Source organism: Leptosomus discolor, chromosome Z, assembly GCF_034619465.1.
Source record: "Leptosomus discolor isolate bLepDis1 chromosome Z, bLepDis1.hap2, whole genome shotgun sequence".
Taxonomy (NCBI): domain Eukaryota; kingdom Metazoa; phylum Chordata; class Aves; order Leptosomiformes; family Leptosomidae; genus Leptosomus; species Leptosomus discolor.
The window spans coordinates 5,501,044-5,524,654 of record NC_141419.1 but is presented as its reverse complement, the minus strand read 5'-3'; the positions used below and the strand labels follow the sequence as shown (position 1 = coordinate 5,524,654).

Genomic DNA, 23,611 nt, shown 5'->3' with positions numbered 1-23,611 from the left:
GAGAGGCGCAGCTTGGCCCAGCCACCCCCCTCCACCCGGCTGGGCCCAAACGCCCCCCCCCGCCCCGCCTCATGCCACAGCCACGCCTCAGTCAACTGCACAGATGTCGTTTATTCGTTTCACAATTAATTCGTTTCCAACCAGAGCTCCGGCCGCCGGGCGAGCAGCTCCACGCCTCGCTTCTCCCCCTCCGCACCAAGCACGGGGCTGGCCCACGCCAGCGGCCGGCTCTGCCCCCACCCCAGCAGCGTTTTGGCCCTGCCCAGCCCGGCGCGGCCGCTCTCGGTGACTAAACCCCGGCCCCGTCCCTCCAGGGCGGCAGGGGAGTTTCCGACAGCTCCAGGTTCGCTCATACAGTACGTGAGTAAACAGAGGAAAAGAAGCAGGACAACCCGCGGGTGAGTTGGGGCCGTCGTTTCCAGGTGTGCCTGCCTCACAGTGCTCTATTTACATAAATTACAGAAATTTCATATATATTTTTCTCTGAAGCCCAATTAGACAAATATCTACCTATATATAATATAAAAAATACAGAGATTTGGCTTTTTTTTTTTGAAGTAAAATGTACATGATCCGACTGTGAGGAGGAGGTAAACCTGAAAACTCAGGCCTGTTGCTACTGAAGTTAACACCGCACACAACACCGCTGTCAAGTGTAGCTACGTCCTCTTCCACCCATAAAAATGACCCACCCCAACCCAAGTCAGAAAAAAAACCCCTAGAACTCAAAAAAAACATGTTCTTGTGAAAAAAAAAATATTTCAAGTAAAGATGAAGATGAGTTTTCACCATTTCAACAGTCCTGTGACTTCAGTCAGTAGCAATGCAAACAAAGCCTGTGCAACACAGCTGTGCTTCCTGTTTCAAAAACCACCCAAGCATCCCGCCCCTCTTCCTACTTACCATCTTTGGGGTCTTGTTGCCTTTTTTTTTTTCTCTTTAAACTCCTTGTAAATACCACTAGCAGTTCTTCAAAACAAAACAAAAAAATTTAGACAAAGGGAAGGAGCCTTCCCCCCAGAAAAACCTTCCCAGGAGTGGGAGAACTTCCTATTTCTCTGTCCATGTACAGTATCTTTCAGGGGAACTTGGCCCAGGTTCAACAGGACTGTCCGCTGAAGGAGGGTCGCAGAAAGGCCAGGGCTAAGCTTTGCTCTTGGCAAATTAGAGTCTTTAATAAAGAGTAACATGTGCAAAAAAATTAAATAGATCAACTCAGGTTTCCAGAATTACTGTTGTCAGAATGCTTAACTTCCTATTTGTGTTCTTACCCAACCCAACGCTGCAATCTCAATTAAGTACCCGAGGTAAGAAGTGACATTTGGGAGAGATCACCACAAAGAAAAAACAAAACCCAAGAGGTGCAATCTGTTACTTCAGTGTCCTTCCTCCACCCAGATGCCTGCTTTAAAGACACGTACGCAGCAGCAAAAAAGAAAAAAGGTGTAAGAACATCCCCTTCTCTCCACGAGGACAAAGCACTGTTTCTAGTTGTTTGAAGGAAGAACAGTTTCCTAGCAGGTGGAGTGGGTGTTTAGCCTTCCGTTTGCGAGGAGGGGATGGGGCAATCAGCTGCTCCCGGTTGCTTTCCGGCAAGTTTGTGGTGGGTTTTTTTTCTTCCCCCTGGGCACATTATAGCTGGAAACCTTCCATGGGGGCTTCAGGTTGCTGGAAGATGAATTGCTGTTGGTTCTCATCTACCTGGGGGGCTAGAGCGGAGTCATCCTCTACTCCAAAGTAGTGCTCAATCAAGTCAAAGGCCTTCTGGTAGATCTCTTGGTTCTCATGGCTTTGTAGAAACTCTATCTTATCCAAACCTTGGAGGGGAAAAAAAAGCGGAACGCGATGAAACAAAGAGATCCTGATGTTCACACTGTCCCACATCCACCCTCCACCCTCGCCCCTATTCCCTGAAAGACCTCTGTCCGTGTTAAGATTTGCATTTTGTGAGCAGCACCGACATCTACAGCAAACGATTCCAGAGCTGCTTGTGGATTTCATCCGTACCCGGCAGCACGAAGGACTTTTCAGCAGTGGGTTTAGCTGACACAGCTAAAGCAGATGTGCTCCCAGCAGCCAGATTGGAACAACTGGCTGCAAACAGCCTGGGAGCTGCAGGGGGTAGGGAGGGGAAGAAGCAGGGCCTGTCCCAGTAGCCTCCAGCAGAAGGGCACCGACAGCTTTAGCTGCCCTAATTAAATCCACTGCTGAACAGAAAGCATCCAAGCACAACACACTCTCAAGAATTTCAAGAATTATTCTGACTGGGAGAATCAGGACACACAGTGTAAAAGTCAGCGAGAGGGCAAATCAGACACGGGCAGCATACTGGGAGTTTCAGACTGAAATAGGAACTGCTCCTCAAAGCATTAAGAGCAGGACAAAAAAAACCCACCCAATTAAGTCGCTCCAGGGAAGAGCTAAGTCTCTCTGGATTTCCACTATACATCTACAGCGTTCACCTGGGTACAGTTAGAGCAACGTTAGACCCAGAAGCGTCACTTTTTACTTCACTCAGCTTATTTCCCATTAATACCCCCCAAGGGGCACGAGCCACATTTATCAGCTTGGCCCTCAGGTCTAGGAAGCCTGGATCAGGAGCACGATAGCTCTTACTGCCAAGTATTTTGTCCTACGCCCCATCAGAAGAGTCTATTGGAACAAACATTGGCTAGTTCGGGTTATACTAAATCCCTTAACACACCAACAAAACCAGCAGACACTTTTCGATACATCCCGCGGTGTTCAAACTCAACGGCACCACGGCCACCAGCCACAACCTACCGTAGGCCTCCTCGATCAAGCTACAGTACGGGTTGATGCCCGTCCCGCTCTGGTTGGCTTCCTGCTCTCCAAGCCTCAGGATGTTCTCCAGGCCGTTCAACGCCACCTGCACAATCTTGGAGTCCATGACAGTCAGCAGGTCACACAGAGGCTTGATACAACCCAAGTTTACCAAGTACCTGAAGGGAAAGCGCCAACAACAGACACTTGATTAGGATCCAACAAGCTTCACCTTTGCTCAGCCAGAAAAAGCAAGGGAAAGGAGTCAAACTAAACCACAAAAAGTTACCTTAAATTAGATATCTCCGGTTCTGCAAGGTGAATTTTTATCCTCTTATTTGCATTTGTGTACACACCCCGTCTCTTAAGAAACCTGCTAACTCCCTTTGAAATCCAGGTGCTGCTCTAAGTCCACACTGGAATTTAATTTGTCATCAAGTTTGGACATTGTGCTTAGTCTAAGCTACCTACGGGGGGGGGGCAGGAGAGGTTGGACTGCCTTATCCTTATTCAGAAGGAATTTACAGCGCTGCATACGATGCAGCTATAGCTTTGCCTGCGCCTCAGGTACTCTCTCGGGGGTTCTCCAAATTTCTCCCTTGCTAATTATCTCACCATCCCCACAAAGACAAAGCTCCCATACCTTCAGACAGCTTTTCCCTAGGAGGAGCCACGGGCAGTACCTGATCTGTTCGGGAGTTCCTCCTGACGTTGCGTTTGTAATAGCCCACGCTGCCTCTTTCCTCGTGCGGAATTCTGCTTTCTGCAAGATTTCTATCAGTACCGGGAAAATGTTTGCATCTATGACCGCCTGGGGAGAGAGAGAGAGAGAGCAGCGACAAGTGTTTGAGCTGGCAACGCCGTTTCTGAAAGGCTGGAAGAAACCCCTACCCCCATTTTCCAACACAAAAGAACTTCCCAAGCTGTACCCTTCAGCGATTCCTCCATTTCATTCCTCAGCCAAATCCTGTCAACACGAGATACTCCATCCCATAACTAGCCCAGCAGTCAATCCCTATTATTGCATCAATACTGCAGGAATGCTTTCATCACTTATCTGCCTTTATGTAGCTCGTTAAAAGGATAATTAAAACTCAACAAGCCCCAGCTTTTCAAAGGGCATCTCTATAACCGAGCATGGATAAACAGGGGCTGTATCTCCTCTCATTCCAACGATCCAACCTGTGGGACTGTGGTGGTACAATTAGCAAGCTTTTTCTAAGCTCTTGTTCGGCAGATGGCTGCGAGCAGCGAATTTGCAAATTACTGCAGAATAAGAGAGGGGAACAAAACCAGCCTCTAAGTGTCAGCTAAGAAAAAAAAGCTGCAAATCCTTAACGCTGAGCTTGGAATCTAGGATCCTGACGGGTGAACTGGAGAAGACTGTACCTGTATCTGTGCTCTGTTTCCTGCCGTGATGTTAGATATAGTCCAGCAGGCTTCTTTCCTGATCGACTCCTTGGGACTACTTAACAAATGAAGAAGACAAGGCAGGGCTGAACAGTTCAGAATCACCTTTTGAAAAAGAAAGCAGAAGTGAGATCACCACGATCAGGTAGCAGAGCCGACGGGCGCCGCAGTTCCCTGCAGGACGGTCATCTCCCCTCACCTGGGTTTGGATGTCATCCCCCGTCACGATGTTGCCAACTGCTCGCAAGGCCGGGGAGGCCACTTTGTAGTCGTTGTGCCTGCGGGAAAAGCGGTGAGAGGACAAAACACACGTCTATCAGACCACACGCAGCTGGATATTCAGAAGATTCTCTCTCCAATATCTCCTGTGCATAATTTACTTAGAATCCCATCCCCCGGCATGTAGAAACATACAGTTGACCATATTGCCATGGGATGAGCAGACTGAAAATAAAGTTGCAATACAGATAGTTTTCACCCTTTACCTCCTAACTCCACCGTTTTTTAGCTTAATTAGAAATCTCACCTTTTACATACCCTTCCTGAACAAAGACCTTGTTAACCCAATGAGAACGCCCAGAATTTTTCAGGATAATTGGACAGAAGTAGCTCACAGTTCTACCAATCCTGAAGGCGTTAAAGAGGCCCATTCAAACCACCAACAGCTTTGTCCAGGTCCCCATAGAGATATCAGAGAAACAAAGCCAAGCTGACTTTTGCTAGACACTATCCTTGCCACCCTTGATTCGCCTGGTAACGAGGCTTCCATAAGCATACTGGAAGCCTGAGAGCACAAGACACTCGGCAGTCCTCTCTCCTTTCACAGACGAGAAGCACCAGTCCAACCTCTCTCTAGTAAGTTCTTCCTGGCGTGCAGTAGGAACCAGCATCCCGGCACAGAAAACACTCAGCTTCCCTCAGAAGGAAAAGCCAGTAAGCTACAGCTCTCAGCCTGCTTCAGGCCCTCCCGTGCAACTGCTGCCAAGTCAGCCGAGGCTCCCAGGACCCGGATCCTGTGCGCACGAGAGGCGTGAGGAGCGCTCCGACGGGTTGCGGCATGACCTCACGCTCAGTCACGCGCTGCCCAGTCTCACGGGCTGAAGCAGCGAGAGCAGGTACTCACATTAACAGCTCCACCAGTCGCCGACACACTCCCGAGTCAATAACTGCTTGAATTTTCTCATTGGGGCCATCTGATAAGTAGGAAAGAGCCCAGCATGCATCTGCCAGCAAGTCAGAGTCACTGTTGAATAACAATCGGGACAACACTGGCAGGCAGGGAGATACCTGCAACAACAGCCACCACCCCAGGTTAGTCACGTTCTGTCAAGGACCACCGCTCCTGCATGCAAACACCACGTGGCTAAGCTGACAGGCAGGATAAGAAGTCTTGAATGTCCACAGTTTCCTTCCCCAAAGTCAGCATCTTCCTTTCTGGTTCACATACCTCGTAATCACAGTGTCTAAAGTTACCTCAACAGCTTTATTGCTAATCTAAAATTACATCCCTTCCTCTTGGACCAAGTCAAGACTCCCAAGACAAGTGCTACTGGGCATGCTACTGTTTGGAAGCTCCTCACATGCCTCAGGCAGGAGCACTGCTCCATTTTTTGCTCTTAATAACACTAAATAGCTCAGTATTCAGAGTAGCAGCCATCAGTTACACCCCCAAATACTTCAATCGTTTATAAGTGGTTTTACATTCACACTCAATTCAGATTTCATCCCTCACTACAGGCTCCCCAGCTTTGACACATGAGTTTTCATTTAAAAAAAAAAAGTGAAAACACATTTATCTTAAAACATTTTTGTCCTACCAAAGAAAGATGAGACACGTGAAAGGCCAGAACCTTTTGTTAGAGCCAGCAGCACACCAGGAAAGGGAAAGAGGAAGGTTCCCACATAGATACAGGAGTCGTTTTGTAGCACTTAAGAGGTCTCAGAATCAAGTTTTTAGTCGCAATTTGAGTGAAGTCTCAGAATTTCAGAGTTCCTAACAAAAGGGTTTAGAGAAGCCCACAGTATATGCTACCTTGCAGGGAAGCCTGGGCTTGTCCCTTACTTGAGGGGTCCAGCTGACGGGCTGCCAACAGAGCCAGGCAAAAAAAAGCTGGCAGAAAATTAAACAGGTACCTGGATATCTGCTGAACAGTAAGATCAACCTCAGCAGGAAGAGCCTCACCCTGTTCCCTCCCAGAATGACTTACAGAAGTCCAACAGCCAAAAATAATTTAGACAAGTATCTTAACTGGGTGTCTCCCCATCACTTATCTACCAACAAGGCATCTATTCTTACCTTATCAAATTCAGGGGGTGGACTCTTTCCTCTGCACAAGTTCGACAAGGCCCAGACAGCATTTCGTGTCATTGTCAACCTGGTGGACTTTGTAAGGAGCCTAAAGAGACAATTACCATGAATTACAACCCTTGATGTGGAAGCCAGCGAGGGCATCAAAAGAAGAAAAACTAGTATGAATTTAAGGAAGCGAAACCACTATTCCACCTGCTGTGGCTCAAGCATGCTGCTTGTCACTTGAGCCTCTCAATAAGCCAGAAGAGAAGTGACATGCAACTACTTCTTAGGATAAACGGCTATTACTCCTAACACCGTCCAGTGACGTGGGTCAGAAGGCAAGTTCCATATTAGACGAGTTGCAGAAGGAAGGGCAAGTTAGTCGAACGCAGATCCGAGTTCAAATGCAGCCCAGACACTCGCACCCCTGCGTGAGTTCAAGTCCTCACGAGAGACCAGCTGACACAAACTGCTGCCGCTCAGCTCTAATGAGGACAGCAAGTCCCGTGGGTTCAGTCAGCAATCGCTGCTGACAGGTGACTGACAGAAGTAGCAGCGTAACAAGCCAAGTCATTGGTGACAAAGCATCAGTTTGCCAGGGATGGGATAACGTCAAGATTAATTCTTTCCAGAGCAGTGACAGCACGTGCCTGACAAGCAGATCTTCTGACTACGGTGGCCATGCACCACACGTAAGAGCTGCAGAGGCAAGGCGGTGTACAGAGACCTGCCCCCTCGCCTCAGTCCTAGAGGAGCCCACTCAGACAAGCGCCTGAAATCCACAGCGTAAGCACAGAGCAGGCGTCTGGAGGGACACAAAGCGCAACAGCAAGCCCTGCGACTTCAGAAAGACAAGCACACTGCAACAGCGCCCGCTTCAGAGCAGTGTAAGGTTTGTGAGAAGGCATGTTATCTACCAAGTCCCACTTGATTTACCAGATACTGGTCTAAACCGCTGGTTTATCTGGTACAAATGGTTTGATTCCCAGTGAAAATCACTACACATAGCTAGGGAATCTACTCGCCCAGCTCAAATACTGCTCTGCTGTGGTACAATGGGACTTCAAGAACTGTATTGGCAAGTATTCATGGCTACTCACATTAATAAGGGAGGAAGAATAGCGCAGTTAAGGACATAATCTCTACACACAGAGCTGTCTCCAGCAATGTTCCCCAATGCCCAGACAGCCTGAAAGGAAACAGCAACAGTTTTAGCATCCACGCAGTTTCTGAACAGAGGAAGAAAAGGGTAGTGTGCTAAGAAAGCATTCTCCCACGATTCCAGGCAAACGATACTTCAATTTGTGGTCTGAAGCCAGTTGTTAGACACTGGTCACTCATTTTAAACACCACATTTTAATTCGTGTGCAATCCACTGTGGTTCTCTCCCTAACCCCAAAGGAAGAAGTGAACCTTACCTGCTCCTGAACATCCTCAAAGTCAGAGTTTAACAGCTCTATAAATATAGGAACTGCCCCAGCCTCAATTACTATTTTTGTCTGTTGGGAAGTTCCCGATGCGATATTCGTCAGTGCCCACGCCGCTTCAAACTGAAACAAGAAAATGCACGACAAAAGCATGAATCAAATAATCCTGATTCAGAAGAATACTTGCCATCAAATTTTGGCTACAATTCTTTCAACTTCTACTAAAAAGGTTGAGAGAGAAAGAAAGCACATGACAAAAGAACACCTCAATACTCAAGGGATTTTATTTTCTTCAGCAATGAAGGTGCAGGCACCACTGTCAGTCACGCCATATCATTTCACCTGTACAACCACTTGCCAGCAAAAAAGGTGAAGCCACATAGTGCATAAATACACATGGAGTAGAAAATTCTCTCTATCTAGTGCAGACTAGGCAGTTCTAGCCCACACTCTCATCTGGCTAACAGCTCAAAGATGCTTCCAGGTCCAGTGAAACTGAGCAGCAAGTTCCCTGCTTTTGCCACTTATTCGTTGGTTTAAAAACAGATTTCCATTCAGTTCTTGAAAGTAAACCCCTATGATACATGGCCTTGGGCCAGAGGGCAGGAAGAAAGATGAAGGCAGTCATCAACTTGGATCCAATTCCATGTATGGAAGCATCTTTAACCCCTACAAAGTAACTATAGTTATGACCGAGCTGGAAGGAATCCCAAGAAGCCATCTAATCCATCCCTCTGCCCCACGGCAGGATCGGCACTACCTAACCCATTTCTAACAGACTCTTAGCCTGGACTTAAAAGCCTCCAATAATGGGCCTTTTTCCTCATGTGGTTTCTTCTTACACATGTATTCTGTGGCTCTCCTAGCTCCCAGCAGAAATATCAGACACGGGAAGGCCAAATTCTCTTCTGCTGCAGCTGACCTATGTTATTTTTGCCAGCATTCTTCCAAGAATTTAACTTAGAGCAACTTCTAATTTCCATTTTTTTGCCTAAGCATTACAAGCTACCTTTGTCTTCTCCTATACGTCATATAACCTGCATCTTTTGGGTTCGAGACCTCGTTTTTCCCCGATAGCACCTGTGGGCTCCCATGGCTAAACCGTGACACTTAAACAGCTACATGTCATGAAAGATTCACAACAATCTCCTTTACCTGTAGCGTGCAATTTTCACTTCTCTTCAGGAATTCAACAAATCTGTCCACCACTCCCTGAGTGTTTATCACTTCATCTATTGGAGGATTTGGCTCTGAAACAGCAAGGCAGCGTCAAAACAATATATAGGTCTAACACGGGAATAACAGGCATGAACTATTGCTGAATTGAATGAGCTCAAGCTGTACTGAACGTGGCAGGATAACTCCCCACAATCACTTTCTGTACAAGTCATACAACTGTAAATCATTAGCAATACGCTACATCACCAGATCTCTAGATTATAACTTTCTTTCCCCAAGCACAAAGCCGCTAAGCTTCTGTATAGCAATATACGTGCACAAGCGCTTGCAAAAGAAAGGCTACGTCGGATCCCAGGGCAGGGATGAGTTATTTTTACCTTTGGAGAGTAACTTCCTGAATTTCTGAGTGGTTGCTAGCTGTAGATCAGGGTCATCTGAGAAAAGCATCTCTACCATCTCTCTTGTGATCACTCCCTCCTGAAAAGATGCAAAGGAGACAGAACAATGGTTCCGTTTCACCCCAAGATTATTGAAGGCATCATGACAGCCTACCACAACTTTGTGCTTAGCTAGTAATCCAACGACTCAAAATTTGAGATTACAGTACACTATTTACTTCCTGGCAGACTTTTCCAGTTCACTGTAGTAACATTTGCAACATTCTCAGAAGTGAGAAAACAAAACCACTGAGGTTTGTCAGCTCTATGCAGTCCAGAGCATTAAACCTATCTGCAGGATAGACCTGAAGGAAAGGCGCCTTACCCCACACGTTGTGGAGCTAACGCAGGAATCCACAAGGAGACTATCAAACATGGAGGCATCTTCATTGATCAGCTCCACATTTCTTCTTTTAAAGAGCTGGCAGGGAACAAAACACAAGAGTCATTATTAGAAAGCAATGAAGAACAGTCTTCATAACTAGACATACTTGTTCCTCAAATAAGATACCGTCAGCTAGACTGAACGCAACCCGGGCAGAGCAGCACTCATTAATAACAGCTCTGCACTCTGAAGACTAGTTTGGCATATAAACCCCAATAATAAAACATGCTAAGTCTTGCCCTCAGATATGCAAATGCCCAAGTCACTGAGACACTGGTACAGGCAAGTGCAGAATTCCACCTAACAAGTCAGGGAAAGTGGGGAAAAGGCAGATTGTCGATGAAGCACTAATAGAGCAAACATTTAGTCTGAGCCACATACATCACCTGGGAATCACCTCTGACTTTCATAGATCTCTAAACCAAAAAAAATACACCAAAACCAAACCAGCTCAGAATTAAGAAATAGGTGCAGCCCATACTTTCACTTGCTCTTCCTGCTTCTCGATGAAACAATCCCATTCATTAATTAATCAAAAAATCCTCAAAAAAACCCTTTAAAAACAAGGATCTGTGAACAAAAACCTCCAGTACCCCAAGGACAAAGTGCTTGGAGAGCTCTTGATGTGAGCTACGCTCTGTACGAGGTACAAAGAAAAAGAGAAAAGCAAGATCTCGATTAGAACAGGAAAAAATAAGAGGACTGCCAACGAACCTTAATGCACAGATCCTTGAAGATTCCAGTTTGGCAGCAGCACAATCCTGGCTGTGTTAAGGCTGTACACAAGCTAGTCAACTTGACAGTTACCTGTTGCTCTCGTTTCTGTTTGCGCAGTTGAATTCCTTCCTCTTCTCTTCTCCGACGCATTTCCTCGGGATTTAGGGCTTTGTTCTTGTAACTCTTCATTCGATAGTTATCCTTCGCAGGACTCGCCATGGTTTCTGTGAAGAGAGGAAAAAAAAAAGTAACTGCCTCAGATTTCTTGTCATTCTCCGCTCCTTCACCCACGTGCCCTTTCTGACAAGGAAGTCCAGGCACACAAAGAAGCACAGAATAGCCAGATAATTTGCAAGCTCTGGTCTCAAACACTAAAGTAGAAGCTTCAAGTTAGAATGTGACCCCAACCTCAGTTCACGTGATACGCTGTTGCGGCAAGAGGGTTACCAAGTTTCTAGGAAGCTTAAGAATATATTTACTGTTCTGAAAGGAACCTGGGCCCAACTTCACAACACGGAGCACATAACCCACATGAAAGGCTTCACTCAAACAGCTTCACTGTCCTCAGGAGGTGCATACCTAAATTCTACTTTGGTTTTCAGCAGAAATTACTTCCCTCGGATCATCATGGCATAAACCACACCTTGACATTCCACCCCCCCACTGCAGATTGAGAGGTTCACTGCACATGCACAGCAAAAATCCAACAGAACTCACAGCAACCCAAGGCCTCGATTTTAAAATAACACAAAAAACCTTGCAAAAAGCAGAGCTGTACATAAGTATAGGCCACGTTTGTCCCACCAGGTTACTGCACGCGTTCAGTACCTGACCTACTTATTTTGCTGCTTCATATCTGACTAATGCCGTACTTCAAACTTGATTACTTGTGTATTGGCCTCCTAGTCAGGGAAGCGACACTCCACTGTTTGGCATAGTTAAAGGCGAGCAGGGCCAAGTAGTAACCCGAGTACAGAAGGATCTCAGTTCCTCAGCTGCATCCAGCTCAATCCACTGCTTTGACCATGTCGACTCCTTTTTGCACCTTTCCAAACTCTCCCTTTCTCCCATTCATGATACAGATTATTCACTTAACGGCCGTGCCTTTCTCAGGACAGGAAGGAAGCAATCACGATACACATCGGAATCCCAGCTAACCCTGAGACCAACTTGCTCTCCTCCAGAAGTCTGCTGGACTCCAATCTTTGTTTTCTTCCAGCTGCTAAGGGCAGGTGGAAGAAATGTCCTGTGAGGGTTCGCAGCACTATCTCCCTACCCCTCCTCTTTCAAGCTTTAAGCACTCCTCAGCCAACTGCTTACAGAAAGTTTCAGTCTGACTTATCAACTGCCCCCAGCCGTTCTGGAGCCCTTAAAGATCAGCTGGAGAAGTTTCAGCCCTTACTGCCCTCCTACTAGGAAAGCTTGCAGCCAAACCAAGAAAAGACGTATGCAATGTACAAACATCCAACATTTCATTGCTACAGAAACAGGAAACAACCGGAAAAAATAATATTTTAACAGGAGAGAAAATAAAATACCTTCAGTTCTACAATTTCCTGAAAACAGCTTAAAAAAAAAGGACACCAAGTACTGTGAAAAAGTCAGACTATTTCACAGCATCTGCTTTCTAAGAGGGCATTCTTTTCCCCAGCTAAAACATCAAGAGGACATTCTTCTGAAAAGCAATAAAGAAAAACCCACCAAACCCCAAGCTCCTCCGGTCATTTACACCGTAAGAGACACATGCCCCTGGCAAACAGCCCTGACCCCACGCTGTCCAGAGCTGCGAAACAGTTTTGAAGCTCAACAACCAACAGCTGCACCCAGAGACAACACCAGGCTTGAAGGGGTGCAGCACTATGGGTTGCAAGTTTACTGGCACCTCTGAAGCTAAAAAGAAACCACTGACCACAACTCTTCATCAGGAAAAGCAGCATTCCAGTGCCAGGTTAGAAAGCCTTTTCCAGTAACTGGCTTAGGGCAGGGAAAGTGGCCAGAAGTTGTAAGAAAGAGGGACTACGTCACGCTGGGCACCACTAAGGAAAAGGCACAGGGCCTCAAAACTGACTGTAGGATTGAAGCAATCAAGTTACAGCGGGTCTTGCAAGATCTTGAGCCTTACAGAAGTTTACCTTTAGTCCCTTTCCTAAGTAACCCATTTTATAATGTCTGTCCTCAATAAAAGCAAGGCAGGAAGCCTACCTACACCACACTAAACACAGCAGTTGGACTATACCTTGCTGACAGACACTCTGTGAAGCCGTACTAAACCATTAGGTTTTTTCCTGAGTTTATTTCTCACAAGTCAGAGGTTCAGAGGAATAGCTGGCCTGTTTCTAAAGGTATGACAGCACTTTCCTCATTCTAAAAGACCATTTACATGGCAAAGAAAAGCAGAGGTTGAAGATCACAGTCACTGTGCAACTGCTCTCATCTGTCCATCCCTCTTCCCCACAGATTGCATGTCAAGAATGAAGGAGAGACTATCATTAATTGAGAAGCAGCTAACTTGGAAGATGGAAGACTTTGAAAAAATATACAGGCTTTAAGGGTTTATACCTAATCGTACAGCAGCAAGGAATGCCATGTACATATAGATTTTAATTCAGAAAATGTATTTAACCACAAATGTTATGTCAGTGTATTCCTACGACTGCCCCAATGCTAACGGCTAATTCAGCTGCACAAAAGAGTTGCTGGCTTAATTCTGAAGATTACAACAGAATCCCTAACAGAGACAAGTTTGTCACCTCCCCTTTGGAAAGTGGAGTCTCCAGTTAAAAGGTAGTTTTTAAGAAAAGGAGGAGGAAAAAGTGACTAAATGACTTCAGACCATAGGCAGGATTACCAGCCCGTTAGTCATATAAACAGCCAAGTGACACATGACAGTTCAGCTGCCTCCAAACTTGCACAACCCCACTCAGCCGGGCACACCCTGGACCCTGCACCAGGTGTCCGGAAAACGGCCAGAGACCCTCGGCCATGCTGCGAGGTCTCAAGAGCACACCCAGCACAGGCTTTGCAGTTCCAGAGCATCAAGAACACTGTTACACTGCAGGGAAACCTCAAAGTTACAACTAGTGATTTTCCACCCTGGCTGTCTATCATCATATCACTGTGCAACAGCCTCTCTGGTACTTAATTTTCTATTTTCTCTCACACACGTTTATCTCTTCAGATGATTTCCACTGACTTTTTCCAGTCCATCATCTGTGTCAATACTTTAATGACATTAGAATGCTAATTTATATTACACCCCATTTCCAAGGCAATGGATGAATGTCACAAACGCAGGATTACGACTTCACGGTGAGCTCAGCAGATGCTGTAGGCACCACAGACTGCAGCAAGCCCAAACACATGAAACAAAACAGACAGCGGGATGCCAGGCACGTACAAATTCTTTATTTGTAGCGTTTCAGTACAAAACATCTAGCTCATCCAGCGTATCCAAAAGTCAGGCTTCATTAACTATTAACTCAAATTCTATCAGTGTGAATATCTGTAAAACCACTCCACTGAATCAGACTATTGGAGTAACCTGGACTGTCAGGTCAGGGAAAGCAATCACCTGCTCAAGGATGAGGGATGCACAGAAGACACTCAAGCCACAGATTTTCACTTTTCATCTTAACATCATTGGTCTGAGAAGTTCTGCTTTTACAGAGAAGCTCTCAACTGTAAAGTGGCAACAGAAACCCAACTAGAGCAAGTTTCTTTAACTGCTCTAAAGCTGCATTGAGGCCACCTTAACCTCTACAAAACGCTGTCCTATTAGGACAGCACCTTGCACCACACCTCTCCTAGGAAAGGTTCTTCTTCTCTAAGAATCAGCTAAGCCCTGCCTTAAATGAAGACAGTATCAGCTCACACCCTAGAATTACAAAACCGTTCTGATGTTGTTCCAGCCAGAGCTGCGGGGCTCCACGCTTACCTGCAGCGCTCCAAGGAAGCTGGACAATAAGGCTTTTTCCTTCTATACCACAGCAGCTCACCCGGAGCAATTTGTGCAGCCTGCAGCCGCTCCGGGTACCTTTTTTCCCCCGAGACCACACCAAACAGACTGCACACCAGATAAACTGCTCTGGCAGCGCCTGCAGCCCTGCTCGCTGCTTATCTCTCCCCAGAAGCCACCCCCCTGACCATCCTCCTGGCAGGACAGGTACAGGTACGCATTCATGTGATGGGAAAGGCTGCAGGCACCCAGCCTGGGGCACAGCGCTGCGAGCCCAGCTGACAACCTGCTGGAGAAGGAGCTCACCGCATACTTCCAAATACCTCAGCACACACAAGGCAAGAGGACTATGCAGGCAACTGGACAGTATGGCCAGACACCACAATCCCAGCATCGTCCCTTCACAACAGGCACAAAACCGTATTTTCACCCTCAGAGCTGCTCAGGCAGCAAGCTAAGCTCAACTCGGTCTGCTCGGGTGCAGAAGCACGCCCGTGTGCAAGCAGGGCTGTGAGGCGAGGGCCAGAGCTTGCCCTGTTCTACCAGAATATCAGCACAGTATGAACATGTTGCTCAAAAAGAAAGGAAAACAAGAAGAATTAGGACAGAATTAGAATGAGGCACTTCCTCCACCAGTGGGAACAGTAACATAGTTTTTCCAAAATCAACAAAAGCCAGTCCAGCTCCTTAAGCTTCAGGCCCTTGCTTATACTCCATTCCTACCACTCCAGCCTCCTGCTGCAAGAGACAGCCCTAGTTTTCTAGGAACCTGCTTTCCTCCAAGTTCAGCATGCCTTGGATGACCCTGGAACAGCACAATCTCTGCCTTTCCCTTTTTCACTGGTCAATTAGAAGTGACTGCTGGAAGCCCCTTTGAAGTACCCGCGTTTCCTCAGCGGCATACTGCCATTCCTGTCCACTGGTTAGAGGGGCTCCGCGTACATCACCCTCACCTCAACCTCTTCGCTCCAATTCACCTTCCCTAGGGCAGAACTAAAAATTGCAGAGGTAAAAGCTCGTACCGTCTTAAACTGAGTCTGCAGAGCTTTCAACCCATCTCTTCCCAACACCTCTGCAGACCAAACAGTTTCACAAATCTGCAAGAGTTTTAACTCTGTTTCCAAACACAAAGAACACTCAAGGATCTGCTATTTACACCAAAACCTCACAGAGTTCACTCAAGAAAACAGTGAACTTAGACTTGCAAGACTGGCTCCAATTAAAACTGCGTTCTGACCCAGCTTGGACAAAGTATCACTTCTGCTCTAGGAATCCCGTGACTGCACACAGTTCCTCAAGTCAGTGCCTTTTGTAGCCAAGTACCCCCCTGCATTAGTGAACATTATCCAGTGACAGTATTTGCATTTCAATAGTTCTCTTATTGAGCATCCAAGCTCTGCACCTCCAGTCACATCTGCCAACTATTAGCCCCAAGATGCCAAATCAGATATTAAATTCAGTGCTAACGTGACACATTAAATAGATCTAACGATTATCAGCCTGCAGAGATGAAGATCTATTTCTATATCCTGAGCACATAACAGCAGGTAACCCGGGCTCTGCAGGACAAATTTTAAAATCCATTTGTACATGTCTGATGTCTGGCTTTAATAAAGCACAGCTATGTAAAGCTTTGCTCAGGCACCTCAGCAACCAGGCAGATGTAAGGCTCGCTAAAAACCAAAACACTCCCTAGTCCCAGCTCAGAGGGACTCCTCTGTCCTGAGGACACAGCAGCAATTGGAGAACTTGGCAGAAAGGCCAAAAGGGAACGAGTACCAAGTGCCAGCAGCGTTAGCTTTTATTTCTTAGCTACGTGAGTGGCTGTGCAGGGTGAGGTGCCCAAGGGAAGTCTGTAACTCCAGTTTAGTGACAGCCAATGAACCACAACCTGACCAGCTGCAAACAAGGACTGAGATTAAAACAGCAACACGAGTTTAGACGCATCATCCTGAGCCAGAAAGAGAGACAAGGCCAATATCCAACAAGTCACTCTGCTCACTATTAACCAGACACAAAGTAAGCTGCTGAGGTCAGAGCACGAAGCAATTTGCTGCCTTTCCAGGTCCATATTAAACATACACATAAGCCCAATAGTGACACACCTTTCAGGATTGAAAAGCATCAATGAGTTAAAACACATTTTTATAACTTCTTAGAAGACTGTTTGCCTACATCCTCAAAACTCACACTAATAAAAGCCCACATGAAACCAATCGACTTCTCCATTTTTCTTCCTCAGTCTATGCAGAGAGAAAAATGGCCCAAGTGGGATTTTAAAGGCACTACGAGATCATGCCTCCTAGCAGACAGCACATCTCAGGCATAAACATTAAAAAGTACCCCACACCAACAATTTTGGAATGCTAACACCTTTGGAATCAAAAGGCTGACAAAAATTGGTCCATTAAAACCAAAGCAAGGCTTTATTAAGCTAATAATTCATACTGGGAATGACTTTGGGTGTTCTGCGAGCCGAGAATCCTCTCACAAGAACTACAGGAGCAGACAAACTCTGGGCTGAGGCTTAATTGAACAATACCTTTTCAATTCCTTGTGCAAAGGAAACCCCCTCAGGGAAAGGAAGAAATCTGGCTCCTGCCATGGGTTTTGTTGGCAATGGTTGGCTTCACTGAGAGGAAGAAAAAAAAAAATCCTCCAGTTGTCATGTAACCAAAGAATTACTAGTACAGGTTGCCACACTCATCCTTATATATTGAGTGATGAGAAGGTATTTACCACTTCAAAGAAAGGAAAAACAGTGTGAAAGTTTGATTTTGAAGGCTCAGCAGAGCACTCAAATCCTGTGAGCATCTGTGTAAAAGCCAACATAAGCTACAGCAGTTCAAACAGAAAAACTGTAATTCCAGGGTCATTACTGCCAGGCCAAGACTATAACGGCTTCTTAAAGTTACTGGGTGAGAAACCCAGCCTTGCTTCTCTCCAGATGACGCTCTTCCCATTTCTCTGCATTACAAAAAGCATTTGCTTCCAACATTTTTTTCAGCTGCTGATTAAAGCCTCCAAGCTGAGTCACCGCAGGGACTCGCATCTAAATCCAGACTTGTGCTGCTGAGTCAGACCAAAGTGACAGAGCAGAGAAACAGTTACGCTGACAGATCTGACAGGGCCTTTTTTAAGCCAAACACCCTTTCACGAAGGTAATCTTCAACAGATCTCTATTACAGATCTGTTGCTGGGCATAAGACAGATACCTAAGGCAAAGCCTGGCCAGCCAGGAAGGCCGACAGCTGCGTGTGGAGAAGGGTGGTAGAGTTAGTCAAGTGTAAATGAATACACTTGATGACTCCATCAGCACTGATCTGCCAATTAGTGCCCACTGGGTACATTTCAAAGCTCCCCAGCTCTGAGCAAGCACTGGGCCAGATGACCTCCAAAGGCCCCTTCCAACCTAAGTTTTCTCTGCGATAGTATAACCTTGGTCAGCTACAATTAAATCCCACCTAGATTTGACAAGCAGTAGCAAAACACACTCAGAGAACTACTAAATTTCATTTGACAAGTCTTCCTGACTACTCTTTGGGTTTCTCCTACCCCGCAGAAAGTTCCTGCATTTCACATACTTCCCCCAAAACCCCAGAGGAACCTCCTCTCTCCTCCTGCCTCCCTGTTTGCGCAGGCTCTGAGCCAAATACATATTGCTACAGCATCACACTCCCACACTGCAAGAAGAAAAATCTACCAGCAGCACAGGAACGGTTACTGCTCTCCACTGCCCTTGGTCTCCTCGTATTTGCTCAGACTGACGGAGCTGCAGGGAGGCAGAGATACACCGCATCATGTTCACACAAGTCACCACCCCGCTCAGGGGTGCCAGGGAGGTTCGGACACTGCAGAGGAAGCTCGGGACTCTTCTGCAACAGCCACCAGGACAGTAAGCTTGGTAGGTGACTTTCTCTGCAGGGTCTGTGTTCAACAAAATGCCTGTGCTTTCAACACTAGGCCCTTCAGGAACAGAAGGCAGCTGAAGTAAACTGATTTGGTGGTAGCAGACACCAGAGCAGTTCGGATCACAAAAGCATCTTACCTTTAGAAGAACCTGCTCAATCAGAGGGTACAGACTCTATAGTCATCTCCCCTGACAATGGTAAAAACTACATGTGATATTCAGGCTATCTCCAATTACAGTTACTGAGGCATTTCTTTAAAAAAAAAAATCAAAGCATTTGTGATATTTTTGGATCTGGGGAGGAGGGGCCTGTAAGAATATGCCAATCATCCCTGAGGCTGCACACGGGAGTCAGCAGCGGGCAGTGATGCTCGGCTGGCTACACGTTACTGCTTCATGATCCCACATTGCTCCAGGAGGCTTCACAGGTAACATCTGTAACTCAAAAACTCCTTATTTCTGCAGTCAGCTACTCAATACAGCCCACAAGAACACACCGATAGTGAAACCCGGGAAGCTTGATTCAGCAGTTAGGTACGGCCTGTCAGCATTGAATGCGGTTTCTTGCTGCTATCATCTACTTACATCTGAGAAGAAAGTCTCTGGCCACTTCTACATTCACCCTCTCACTGACTCTTACTTCATCAAACTATCACCAAAGCTGCTGCTTTAAGCGAACGAAAAACTTTCAGTGCCAGACACAAAAGAGCGTTAGGCACTTTTCAAAATCTAAAGTCTCTCTCTTCACCTAGCCAAGTACATCAGCATTAATCGCTGGTTTCCTTGTAAATGTGGAGTGTCACTTCACAATAGGCAGTGAATTTTGTTCCTGCGACCTCTCATCTGTGAAGGAGCTTCTTAACTTTGAGAACAGAAACAAGTCTTCTGAAATTCAGGGATGTAACGCATTTTACAGCACTCTACAGACGAGTCTTCAGTCAATTCTTAAAAGGTTCAGCACTTGCTCTACTCGCAGCATAAAGGTTCTTCCTGACAGAAGCTGCAGATATAGACCCATTAACATCCTAGAGGATTATCTTCTAGAAAAAGTGTGTCCAGGACAACTTCATGAGTTCAATTGAAACCACAGAAAGAGGAGCCAAAATAATCTGTACTACTTAAATACAAGTCAAACGAAGTTGGTTCTAATAAATACATAAAAGTAGTTGAATTGTTTATATGCACTGTATAAAAGGACAGCTCTGAACTGCCACCAGAAATTAGCCAAGAACAGATTCTTACACTGAATACATCGCTTTGATAGGTTTGCAGTGCATAAAAAGAAAAAAAAAAATCACTTCATTTGCTCAGAAGACAACAGAGGGAAAAGGAAGCCCAACAGTTGTGCTTACAGGAGAAGAACTACAGAAGAAGCCCTGTCAAATAAGCAGCAACTCGAGCCTTTTCCTCTACAGCCCTGGAATTACCCCGGCTGCTCTTCAGCCCCCGAGAAGGGGCAGAGTTCTGTCGTCCTGTCACTTCTGCAGGTCTGTTTTGCATGTCTGCTCTGCTGCTTTTTACCTTCTCACGCAGGTTATTTGAGTGTTTACTACAAACAAGCTCATGCAGAGCCAGCTCTTTCAGAGCTGTCTTAAACCCAGCCTGCCACTGTCCCCCCGCTGGGCACCCCGCACCCAGTACATGCTGTGCTAGTAAAACGCTTATCCACGCAGCTATTTGGCTGTCTGGGGCAGCGGCCACCATTGGCTCATTCCCTTCTGGTTTAGCTGCTGAGAGCCAGTGATGTGATATCACTACTGGAATGTGCAACAGCTTCGCTGATGGTGCTGGCTGTGGAGGGGGAAGGGAAAAGCAAAAATTTGCTTTGGGGAAAATTAAGAGCCCTACAGCATACTTGTCCTTCACTAGGGTCAGTCTGAGATCAGGATTCCTCTTAGACTGTCCATGCCCTGACAGAAAAAGAACCCACCTATTCCTCAGTCCAGTTCCCCATACAAATTAATTGCAACTCCGCCTCCTCCTGATCTTTTCACCCACAAAAATCTGCGGTCTGGGGGCTTTAAGTCCTCTTCAACCTGATTTACATATTCTGAGACATTCAGCTTTCCTGAAGAGCGGACTGATGAAGTACAACAGTGTCACCTGAGGTCAGAGAGTCCTTTGTAACAGTTCTGAAAACAGGGATTAATTCTTCAACTAAGTCGACTCAAACTCGACCCACATGAGGTTAAAAAGAACCAGAAATAGTCAGAGACAATTACAGAGGGCTATGAAACTCCAACAGGCTCATCCTTCCCAACACGTGCTTTGCTCCAGAAACAAACAGCACTGTCTGATTTGCTAAGCAAATTTGAGTTTATCTGGACCTCACTAGCACAATAGCTTAAAGCTGAAAGAATTAGTACTTTCACTATTACACTATTTTAATGATCATGCTCCCCTTTACAAAGTTCATGTTTGCTCTCCTGAACACAAGCAAACAAAGCAAAATAGCCAAGTAACTAGTTAAATTCATCAGCCACAGGAGTTTCATTAAGGATCAAGCGTTACGTGCAGCTCCACAGGCTAAATAGCCCTATAAAGGCATTCAGGGATGTTATTTGCATAGCAAACGAAGAACAAACTGATGAGCATCTCAACAACACAGACAAGACCAATATCACAACTGCTTACAACTGCCATGGCACCCTCAACCTGCACCATTCAAGGGGTAACAACATTATGCTGCCTCCCTTTAGTCCTATGAACCTAAAACGATGAAAAAGCGGTACCAGTTCATTTTAGAAGTTAAAAAGAAGTTACATTAGGATAATGCAAATGAGGGGAGTATTAAATTCTTGCTCTCAGAAAAATGTCTGCTTCAAACTCCAAGAAGAAACGAGCAGGAGTGGTGGGGAAGGATGGGAAGCTCCTTTGCATGAACGTCCTCAGCTCCAGATAACAGAGGCAGTTTTCAGACATTCACCAACAGGCCTGAGGACATTTTTCCACTCCAAGCTGCCAGTCAAGATTTCACATCTCAAGCTATAAATTAAGTTTGAAAAGCAGCTCTGGACAGGGAGAGCCACTGCATAGACAGACTTGCAGCCACTAATTTTTCCTGGAACATCACAGGATGGGTTTGAAGACGGCAGGAAAGCTTCTAACAAGATCATTTTGACCAAGCAACATCTGACCCCAGAGAATATTTTTAAGACCTCTGAAGGCAAGTCTGGTTAAAAGACAATATTGCAGGTGAAAACTGATAAGACCTTAATCCTCACTTTCCAGAGGATCCTCACTCTGCTTTATACAAAATACACCTGCCACAGGTTTGGCTTTCCCATTCACTGCACCCATTCTAACCCTATCTTACTACCTGAAGCCTCAAGAAAAAGCCATTTCTCCTCCCCGAGCAGGAAGCTTCCATTTCAGGCTACCTCAAACCAGATAAAAAGATTCTGCTGTTATTAAAGTATCTTCTGAAAGGCAATACTCAGTTAAGATTTATTTGTAGCTAACAGAAAGAGCCACCTGCTACCTCTCTGAACCTTTAAGTAGATTCAGTGGTATTGCTCAGAAAGATGCAAACAAACTCCTCCACCACACTCCTTTCCCACGCAGCGTCAAATGTGTTTGCTTATATTGTCCATGGCGACCCAGGGACACCCCGGTAAGTTTATGTTGACACTGCTGCTAAAGTTTTATTTTATGAAAGGTACAATAGCCAAGGCCCCGCCGGGTTACTGCGACAGCGAGCAGTTTAGTAGGATCTCCCTTGATTTAGGTTCTAAACTGTTACAAGCTTCAGGATTTAAGTGACCCAAAGATCAGAGATCTGACAGCATGCCACAGCCACTTTGATGACGCTTCGATCGCAGCAGTTCCTCTCCACCACCACTGCCTCTCACGGCTTTTACCTTGGTGCCTGAAGCAGAAACAGCCCCCGCTGCCCAAGAACCAGGACATCACAGCACGAAACAATCCCCGCTGCTCCCCTTACTGCACCCCGAACACCGAGCCGGTGACCCCCGAGGCGCCACTAGCGCTGCCCACAGCGGGCAACAAAACCCCCCAGCGACACCCCTGTTCCACCCGGCTACTTGGCTGGGGCAGAGCGCGGCCCCTTCCCCGCGGAAAACCCCTCAGCAAGAGCCTCCCCAGCCGCAGGGTCCCCCCCGAGGGGCCGCCCCCAGCCCCGGCTCCGCCGCCAGGCCGCAGACAGCGGGCTCCGAAAGCCCTGGCCGGGGAAGGCCCCGCCGTGCTGGATGACTCAGCGGCGGTAGCCGGGCCCGCAGCCCCCTGCCCCGCCAGGCCAGCCCGCCGCCGCTGAGGGGAGGCGCCCGGAGCCCCGGTGAGGGGCGCGGGCGGCGGCAGGACGGGCTGTCCCCCCGTGCCCGGCCGGCGGGGTGGCGGCTCCTTCTCCCCTCTCCGCGCTCCCCCACCCGCTGCCGGGGCTCCTCGGCCAGCGGGACCGCGCCCGCCCTCACCCATCGCGGCTCCTCAGGCGGCGGCTCCTGAGCTGCGGCGGCCACAATATGGCGGCCCCGGGGAGAGGGAGGGCGAGGGGAACGGACGGCGGCCGGAACGGGACAAACCTCCTGCGCGCGGCGGGAGCCCCGCCCCTTCAGGCGGCAGGGGCGGGGCGGGGCCGCTCCCTCCCACGGGGCCCGCGGCGCTCGGGCGCCCCCAGCGGGCGGGGAGGACCTGGCCCGGCCCTGGCGTCCCGTCACTCGTGTCCCATCCCCTTGTGTCCCATCATTCATGTCCCATCCCCTCACGGCCTGTCGCCTCCTGTCCCACCCCCTCGTGTCCTGTCCCCCATATCCCATGCCCTCACGGCCAGTCCCCTCGTGTCCTGTCCCCCCATGACTCTCTCACCCCATGACCTTCCACAGCCAACACACCACGGTGTGGGTTTGGAGCCCAGAAAAGCTCTAAGATGTCCTTTTATTACAAAGGCTGTCACCCATCTGGCAGCTCTGCAGCTCCGGGGTTGGCTGTGGCCAGCGTGGCGCTGGCGTGAGGGCCATTAGGTGGTGTGAGGCCTGACGCTCCCTCCCGTGGTGATGGACTCATCAAAGGGGTTGCTGGGGCATGGCACGGCCTGACATGGACCAGCATGGCACAGCATGGCGTGGCACAGCACGGCATGGCATTGTCTGACATGGCAT

At 47.3% G+C, this 23,611-nt stretch overlaps 1 protein-coding gene across 1 annotated transcript; it reads right to left on the bottom strand.

Moving 5' to 3' along the window:
- Nucleotides 1-229: 229 nt before the first annotated feature.
- Nucleotides 230-22,992, bottom strand: KPNA6 (karyopherin subunit alpha 6). Its single transcript, XM_086480360.1, has 14 exons — nt 22,928-22,992; nt 10,723-10,856; nt 9,856-9,951; nt 9,471-9,570; nt 9,070-9,164; nt 7,906-8,037; nt 7,588-7,676; nt 6,491-6,590; nt 5,318-5,481; nt 4,394-4,472; nt 4,174-4,299; nt 3,468-3,595; nt 2,785-2,963; nt 230-1,817 (listed from the first exon to the last, which is right to left on the bottom strand). Exons 1-14 carry the CDS (start codon nt 22,929-22,931, stop codon nt 1,633-1,635), a joined length of 1,611 nt encoding a protein of 536 aa, XP_086336486.1. The 5' UTR covers nt 22,932-22,992; the 3' UTR covers nt 230-1,632.
- Between the last annotated feature and the right edge of the window lie 619 nt (nt 22,993-23,611).

Excerpts from the sequence above, each read along its gene's own strand:
- KPNA6 (XM_086480360.1), bottom strand. Across the intron at positions 9,952-10,722 it reads AACAGAAACGAGAGCAACAG|CTCTTTAAAAGAAGAAATGT; the intron begins GTAACTGTCAAG and ends GTTCCCTGCCAG. Across the intron at positions 1,818-2,784 it reads CTTGATCGAGGAGGCCTACG|GTTTGGATAAGATAGAGTTT; the intron begins GTAGGTTGTGGC and ends TTCCCCTCCAAG.